The following is a 9,305-nucleotide window of genomic DNA, read 5'->3' as shown; positions in this document are numbered from 1 at the left end:
CCTCTCCTTACGCCTTTCTACTTTGTATTGGACTGATGAAGCCACTATGTGGCGAAACGTTTCCTGAATAAAGATTCCCATATGTTGCATAAGTGTCTCAATCTAGATGTAAGTTAACTAAAATGTTTATACGCAAATTAATCTTACTTTTCATTTCCTTGTTCATCCGTGTATGAAGATCTGTAGAAACCAACGAGATCATCATTGAGGTAACCAACGAACTCCATGGAAAGAACATATTTCTCTCCAGGCTTTAGCTCCTTGTTTAATTTGGCAATGTAAAATTCTCGTTCTTTCTCACATAGATGCCTTAAAATCCTTATCCCGGGTCCCGTCCGATCATCAGAAGGTGTCAACTGTAAAATTATAAGGCGAAATCAAGAGCATTTCCAGCACTGCTGACCCAATACAACTATTTTTTTTAATCATTCCTTACAATCGCTCATGATTACGTAGCTATACGATGTAAAGCTGTGAAAGAAGTTTCTATACAGTTTTGTTATCTTAAACAATATTTTCCAAGACATACCTTGATGGTTTCGTTGTTTGTGATTATATCATTAATATGAAGAGTAATGTTGGAGGTCGGCTCAACAACCTCCATCTCCACCTCCACGTATCCTATGATGCTGAAGTTGCCATTAATAAAAGGTTGAAGTTTGACCATATAGTGGAGAGGCTTGAGGGCTCTGGGTAATCTTACATTGATTTTCTCTTTAGATGGTGTTTCAGGAGATGTCTCAACAGGCGAGTGTGTGGGAGGTTGCTGTAAGATATTAGTTAACACAGCTAAATATTTAACCATATTTTCAGATATTAAAAAAGTTAATACGTTTCTAACTCTCATTAACATTCCTCTTAAGATAAAAGTATGTACAATTATATTCACGAGGAAGCTCTAAACATGTAAGGCTCAAACACCTCTTGGCAAGTGACTGATAATTAGATTTTATCCGAGGAAGACGGAGTAGCTCAAATTTCATGAATCAAGAGCTCTTTGCTACCTTTTAAAGGCGACAACCTTTGAAAGGGTAATAATGTATAAACTTACCAGGAACTATGTCTGAAAGACAAATAATTTAGTCAACAGCTGATAGCTCGAGAAAAAAAAATCATGAAATATAACTTTGACAATGATCTGGATACTTTTAGTCTTCAGCAGAACTCTCTGACTAATATACGACTAACGAGTTTACATGCGTACCAGCAGTAACATTTATATGATTGGGACACAGGTGAGAGAACATAAAACAAAACTAAGTTGCACTTGTAAAACTCATGCCAGAAATCCTGAAGGTATTCAAGTACTCACTAGTGGGCTACGTCCTCTGTCGTCTTTCAGGTCCTGGGACTCTTGTCCTGACTCCTTGACATGCGGGGCGTAGTAGTAAACGAGAAGTCCCGTGGCCACTACAACACTCACGAAGACCAGCCCCAGCAGGAATGCAACACCTCTGCTAACATACAAACCGTTCCTCTTCCCAAAGGAGACAGATTGGTTAATGTCCATAGTTAAAGTTTCTGTACTCTGACTGCTGGTCATAGTATAATCTGGCTGTTACACCTGTTGTGGTTAAAAAAGAAAAGTATTATAATGTGCAGTGTTATGGAAATAGTACCGAAGAAAACATGACAAATGCAGATTGTGAGAACTCAGAAGTAGAAAGAGAGTTGATTAATTTATCTTGGAAGTTTTCTTTCAATCGCCAAAGAAGGTTCGTATAATACAAAAATGTTTGTATTTTTCTATAGCCTTTAGTATCAATTCTCACTATAAACCAGTTTAGTCCAGCCAAAGCTCAGTCAAACGAGGAAAGAAACCAGATATGAAACAGTAATTTAGATGTATTCCATCACCAGAATCATGTACACTATACCATGTACATATTTAAACACAAGATAACCATTTCAAGAATAGTGTTATGAAGAATGGTGAAATATGAGAATACTGTAATTCAACAGTGAATACACACTCAAAGAGTTGACGATCTACTGTATGATGAGTGCCAGCAGATGTCTAGAGAGAGTCTGGCTGAAGTGCTCCATAAACTCAGGGAATTGCTCAGTCAACCCTCCCTCAGTCTGAAACATCAGAATGACTCAGCAATATGGCTAATCCCACCAATTTACCTATTCAGCACACACACATATATATACATATATATATATATATATATATATATATATATATATATATATATATATATATATATATATATATATATATATATATATATATATATATGTATATATATATATATATATATATATCGTGCTGAATAGGTAAATTTTGCGATTCTGGCTTAAATAGCAACGCTCTTCTTGCCGAATAAGGCAAGCGAAAATTTGCATATGCAGTAATTTCGCAAAAATCATTCTGAACCTAACACAGTAGGCTTCTTCAGTCGAGTACAGGAAAGTTGATAGAAGCAGAAGAGACTTGAAGACGATGTAATCAGTCCATCACCCTTGAAGTTTTGAGGTGGTCAGTCCCTCAGTCTGGAGAGGAGTATTGTACCATAGTCTAAAACAATATGGAGTTGAAGTGACAGGATGGAGCCTTATATACCGCCAGGAGGTGAGATGTAGGCCACTAGTAGAGCTATATATATATATAAAGTGTTTACAAGTAATCCCTAAATCTTCAGCAGTGTGCAGCAATAATTCTTTCACTGATTCGTAACTTGGTGACTTACGACTCAATTTTTATGACGTTTATGACCTGTAGATCAATTAAGTTCAGGTGTGATGTGGCATCTCTTGATGCGTGCCATGCTTCTAGATTGCTGATAAACTGTTTACACCTACTTATATTTGCTCCGTTATGATGGTGGAGTTGTGAATTCAACTGCTAATTTGTTGATTACAAAATAATCACTACTGACCCTTGCGTGTAGTGGCTATAAAAGGGAGGATGCGATAAATTGTAAGTCGGAGAGACTGGTAGATACACCATGAATATTAAATATGTCTGCAGGATAGATACAACAACGTATGCGTAGTCCATCGTAACATTCATTCTATGGTAAACAAACCATACCAAGAGTGGGGTTAGAACCCGCGATCAGAGAGTCACAAAACTCCAGACCGACGCGTTAGTCACTGGCCCAGTTAGCTATAATAAGATTCATCCAGCTAGGTATATTTCTACACCTAGGTATATTTCTACACCGTCGTATGGTGTAGAAATATACCTAGTTGGATGAATCTTATTGTAGCTAGCTGGCCCCGTGGCTAACGCGTCGGTCTGGAGTTTTGTGACTCTCTGATCGCGGGTTTTAACGCCACCAGTGGTATGGTTTGCTTGCAGTCGTGTCATTACGATTTCGTAAGTCATTCCCCCTGTGGTCACTGACTGAGGACGATCACAGCTGTCACACCACGAGAACGATAAACCAGACGCAGAATTCTGGAAGCAGCAGTGGTTCACCTCATTAAAAACTTTGATCAAAACTGTGGGATATGCATGTTGGCTGGACCTGTTGTCCACGATTCTTATAACAAACACAAACTCTCCTTACCCCCACCTCCTGTGTGACAAGTTCTTGCAATGACCTTGTGTGTGGTATATCCTTGTCCAAACTTGACCTCGTGGTGCTCGTTTACCTTAAAAAACTGTGTATTTGCTCAGTCCTGTGTACTTGATAAATCCCAACCTTTAGCAAAACGGTGATTTGAAAGGATTCTCAGGTACCAGGTTCTTCATTCCCACTTGTCTACTTTTGCCATTGTCTAACAAAAACAAGTGAACATAAATTTCTTGAGATTTTATTTTCAACAAAATAAAATGAAACGAAATCTTTCTTGGAGTTTGATGAATTAATGATATAAATTTGAAACTGTTCAGTAGTGCCACTCTGAAGTATCCTAAGTTATAATATTGACAACTTGGCTCTCACGAAGCACAATCAGAATCCGAATGTTTTCTAAGCAAGATACAACAGCCTTGAAAGTGTGAAGCCGATGAGAAGAGGCATTTTCGAGTTATCGCACAGAAATTATTCCAACACCTTAAATTTAATGTTCAAAACGGGACCTACTCACTAATAACAATACGAACCTTCCTATAAGTTAACTATATTAGCCTTAAAGTTTCTATCTTATCAGAAGAGACATTCAAGTTATAGCAAGTCTGCTTTTTTTCCGTTCACTGTCTCGCACAGATTTCTTAAAAACGTCCATACTTCTAAATTTCCAATACTCTGGGTATTCTTTCAAAAATACACTATGTACTGCAAACGTTCCTTACCCTGAACTACTCTCTAATCTATCATTTCCTCACTTATGGTATACGTACATGGAGATCTACAACAGCTAATCACCTACAACCTTACATTACCCAAAAAAAATTTAACTATTCGAATGATCTCTTAAGCTGGTTCCAGGCAAAACACTTCCTTTATAGGTAAAAACCACAATTGCACTGGTCATGACATTCATTAAGAAAATGTTTAGCCACGAGTGGTTTCTTCAGGTCTCTGACTCAACCTATTCAGGAACTCTGCCAAATTAAAGGTCGCTAAAAGATTCTTATTAGTAAACTGCTCAAGAATTATTAGAAAATATCTTCATTTAATGAAAATTATACTTAGCTTAACTATTATGTTGCTGAGGTCAGTGGTCACCTGCGGTCATACCTGTCCTAAGCTCTGGGAGTTAGGGTGGGGTGTTACCAAGCACCATGGTTTGTTGTAGTACTTTAGAATCTCAGGTTAGAGTGTTGTAGAAGGAGGTTCTACTTCTTCAGCAGGAAAATAGAAGGTTGAAGTTTCTCCTAGAGGAGTTTGGGAGTGAGTGTAAGAATTTAGCTGGTAAGGAGGAAATGGTCCCTAGCAGTGATAGTGGCAGCCGCTTTAAGTGGCAAGTGGTTCACAGTTCAGGAAGAAGGAAGATAAGGAGGGTTAACAGAGAAGATGTGAAGGTAGGAAATCGATTCTCTGTTCTCCAGGACGAGTGCACTTCAGTGGTTAGTGGGGTTGAAGGTACCACTGATTCCCCTGCTAATCAAGGTAAAAATATTTTAATAGTAGGAGATTCTCAGGTAAGATATATGGACCGTGCTTTTTGTAACAGACAGAAAGGTCAGACAGAGAGTGTGCCTTCCAGGAGCTGGTGTTGGTGACATAGTCAGCAGGTTGGATAATATTATGTCAGGTAGTGCTGGGGGTAATGACACTGGGAAGGGCAGGAGACAGGAGCTGCTGGATAAGTACAGGTCAGCCATAGAAGTAGTTAGGTCTAAGGGAGGGATCCCAGTCATATGTAGCATCTTGCCTAGAAAGGGAATGGGCAATGAATGGATGTCTAGGACAATTGGTATAAATTGCTGGCTAGACAGGTACTGCAAGGAATTTGCAATCCCATTCATTGATAACTGGGACCTATTCTTTGGCAAACGTGATATGTATGCAAGGGATGGGGTTCATCTCTCTGGGGATGGATTGGCTGCATTAGCCAATTCGATTGAGATGGTAATTGATGACTTGTCTAGGAATTTAAACTGATAGATTATAGAGTTATGGGTGTTTGTGGGAAACAATCAGGCTGCAGTATTAGGGTTAAAAACAGCAGTTATTACCGGGATACCTCAGGGAAATGTTTAAAAGACAATATTCAAAATAAAGTTGCTAGTAATGGCAAATCACTTGATCTACAAACAAAGAGAGATAGAAGAGGGCAACGAGTGACTAGCTCCCTTAAGGTTTACTATACAAATATTTGGAGTCTAAGAAATAAGATAGATGAGCTAAGATTACTTTCAAGTGTAGGTAATGTAGATATTATTGGTGTAACAGAGACCTGGTTCAACCTGAAAGACAGAGAAATGCCTTCTGAATGCAACAAACAGGGTTATAAATTATTTCACACTGATAGGGTCAACAGGACGGGTGGTGGAGTAGCGATGTATGTCAGAGAAAATTTAAATTGTTGTCTTAGACATGATATAAGATTAGAAACATCGAACACAGAATCTGTTTGGCTACAGTTTCTCGAGGATTGTGACAAGTTAATTTTGAGTGTGATTTATAGGCCCCCAAACCTTGATAGGGAGAGTAGTAAGCTGTTATGGGATGAAATTCATAAGGTATCTAGATATGAAAATGTTGTGATAATGGGAGATTTTAACTTTAGACAAACCGATTGGAACAATATGACAGGAAATCTTGAGTCTAGTGACTTTCTAGATACAGTTCAGGATTGCTTTTAAGAACAGGTTGTGACAGAACCATCTAGAGGAAATAATCTGCTTGACTTGGTTCTTGCCAACAAAGAGTCACTAATTAATAATCTTGAGGTTAATGATGAGCTTGGGGAAAGTGAACACAAATCACTTAGTTTCAATATATAATGGAATTACCCAGATAACTGCAATGAAATCTCTGTCCCAGATTTTTGCTTGGCCGACTTCATGGGACTGAAAAATTACCTGGGTGGGCTAAATTGGGATGTCTTGACTATGGGTCAGGTAGGTGATCTTGGATGGCAATATGACGTTTTTCAGAGCATAGTTCTCTCTGCCCAGACAACTTTTGTTCAGAGTAGGGAAATTAGATCTAACAAAAATGATCCGAGATAGATGAACAATAGATTAAAACATCTCACTGGTCAAAAGAGAGGCATATATAGGCGTATCAAAAGAGGGGATGGGCAGTTAAGAAATTAATATATTCAATTAAAGAGTGACAGAACCTACAAGGGGAAATAACCTGCTTGACTTAGTTATGGCAAACAATGAATCCCTTGTTAATAATTTAGAAATTTCAGAGGAACTGGGTGCTAGCGACCACAAGTCAATTACATTTAGCATTGAATGGAAGTACGATAGTAGCGATAACTCAGTAACAGTCCCAGATTTTCGCTTAGCAGATTACGATGGGCTTAGAGAACACTTATCATCTGTTGACTGGGGTAACGAAGAGAGCTATCAATATGACAGTTTTCTGAACACTATACATGCTGCTCAAAGAGCGTTTATCCCATATAAAGAAATTAGATCAAATAGAAATGACCCAAAATGGATGAATAATAGGCTCAAATATCTACTAGGGCATAAGAAAGGAATTTATAGGCGTATCAAAAGAGGTGAGGGTCATCTTATGAATCAGTATATTGACATTAAGAGGGACATTAAAAAGGGGATAAGAAAAGCTAAAAGGGACTATGAAATTAAAGTTGCTAGGGATTCTAAAACTAACCCAAAAAGTTTTTTTCCAGGTCTATAGAACAAAAGTTAGAGATAAGATAGGTCCCCTTAAAAATAACTATGGGCACCTTACTGACAATGAGAATGAAATGTGCTTGATTTTAAATAATTATTTTCTCTCAGTTTTTACACAGGAAGACACTAACAATATTCCAGTAATTAATTTTTACAGTGGGCTAGAAGAAGATAAATTATGTAACATCACAGTCACTAGTGAGATGGTTGTGAGGCAGATAGACAGACTGAAGCAAAATAAGTCGCCGGGTCCTGATGAGGTTTTTTCAAGGGTTCTTAAGGAATGCAAAATGGAACTCTGTGAACCATTAACTAATATTTTTAATTTATCTCTTCAAACAGGTGTAGTGTCTGATATGTGGAAGATGGCTAATGTAACTCCTATTTTTAAAACAGGGGACAAGTCGTTACCGTCAAATTACCGCCCAATAAGCCTGACCTCAATTGTAGGCAAATTACTAGAGTCAATTATAGCTGAGATTATAAGAAGCCATCTCGATAAGCATAGCTTGATTAATGATACTCAGCATGGATTCACAAGAGGCCGGTCTTGTCTAACTAATTTATTAACTTTCTTCAGTAAAGCTTTTGAGGCTGTTGACCACAATAAAGAATTTGATATTATTTACTTAGATTTTTAGTAAGGCTTTTGATAGAGTTCCGCACCATAGACTGTTAAAGAAAGTGGCAGCTCATGGCATTGGGGGAAAAGTGCTCTCGTGGATCGAGTCATGGCTCACTGACAGGAAGCAGAGAGTGTCCATAAATGGGGTTAAATCCGAGTGGGGATCTGTAACAAGTGGCGTTCCACAGGGATCAGTCTTGGGCCCGTTGTTATTTATAATATATATCAATGATCTTGATGAGGGAATTACTAGTGATATGAGCAAATTCGCCGATGACACAAAGATAGGTAGGATAATTGATTCAAACGTAGATGTTAGGGAACTTCAGGAGGATTTAGAGAAATAAAGAAAGGAATAAGAAAAGCAAAAAGGGATTATGAGGCTAAGGTCGCAAGGGACTCAAAGGCTAACCCAAAAGGGTTCTTTCATGTATACAGAAGTAAGATTAGGGACAAGATTGGCCCACTTAAGAGTAACTCTGGTCAGATCACTGACAGTGATAGGGATATGTGTGACATTCTCAATACCTACTTCCACTCAGTTTTCACCCAGGAAAATACTAGCAATATTCCTGAAATAATAGATTATGTAGAACAGGACGATAATAAACTATGCACGATTGCGGTAACTAGTGACATGGTCCTCAGACAAATAGGGAAACTAAAACCTAACAAATCCCAAAGCCCTGATGAACTGTTTGCATAGTGACTGATAAGTGGAAAATGGCAAATGTAATACCTATTTACATGGCAGATGACAGGTCCTTGGCTTCGAACTATAGATCAATAAGCCTTACCTCCAAAGTGGGAAAATTTATGGTATCAATAATTGCCGAAGCAATTCGTTGCCATCTTGATAGGCACGGATTGATTAATGAATCTCAACACGGTTTTACAAAGGGGCGTTCCTGTCTTACGAATTTACTAACATTTTTCACTAAGGTGTTTGAGGAGGTAGATCATTGTAATGAATATGATATTGTGTATATGGACTTCAGTAAGGCTTTCGATAGAGTTCCATATAAGAGGCTATTGAGGAAACTTAAGACACACCTAATAGGAGGAGGAATTTTTTCCTGGGTAGAGGCATGGCTGACAAATAGGCAGCAGAGACTTTGCATAAATGGGGAGAAATCAGAATGGGGCACGTCACAAGCGGTGTTCCACAGGGGTCAGTGTTGGGCCCGTTGTTGTTCACAATTTACATAAACGACATAGATGAGGGAATAAATAACGACATAAGCAAATTTGCTGATGACACCAAAATAGGCAGCCCAGTTCATTCTAATGATGACACTAGAGCACTCCAGGATGATTTGAATAGACTGATGCAATGGTCGGAGAAGTGGCAGATGCAGTTTAATATAGACAAATGTAAAGTTCTAAATATTGGACAGGAAAATAACCGTGCGATATATAAACTAAATAATGTAGATCTTAATACTACTGATTGCGAAAAGG

General features: G+C 38.2%; 1 protein-coding gene across 1 annotated transcript in view; it reads right to left on the bottom strand.

Moving 5' to 3' along the window:
* Window positions 1-9,305, bottom strand: part of LOC138854198 (uncharacterized) — a 141,953-nt gene that overhangs the window by 49,485 nt on the left and 83,163 nt on the right. Inside the window, exons 23-25 of the mRNA XM_070095991.1 lie at window positions 1,313-1,559; window positions 530-766; window positions 148-356 (exon numbers count right to left, since the gene is read on the bottom strand). Of these exons, the coding sequence (XP_069952092.1) occupies window positions 148-356; window positions 530-766; window positions 1,313-1,559 (693 nt within the window). The remainder of the gene's footprint in view (window positions 1-147; window positions 357-529; window positions 767-1,312; window positions 1,560-9,305) is intronic.

This window comes from Cherax quadricarinatus, chromosome 52, assembly GCF_038502225.1.
Source record: "Cherax quadricarinatus isolate ZL_2023a chromosome 52, ASM3850222v1, whole genome shotgun sequence".
Classification (NCBI taxonomy): domain Eukaryota; kingdom Metazoa; phylum Arthropoda; class Malacostraca; order Decapoda; family Parastacidae; genus Cherax; species Cherax quadricarinatus.
This window is presented reverse-complemented; position numbering and strand designations above follow the sequence as displayed.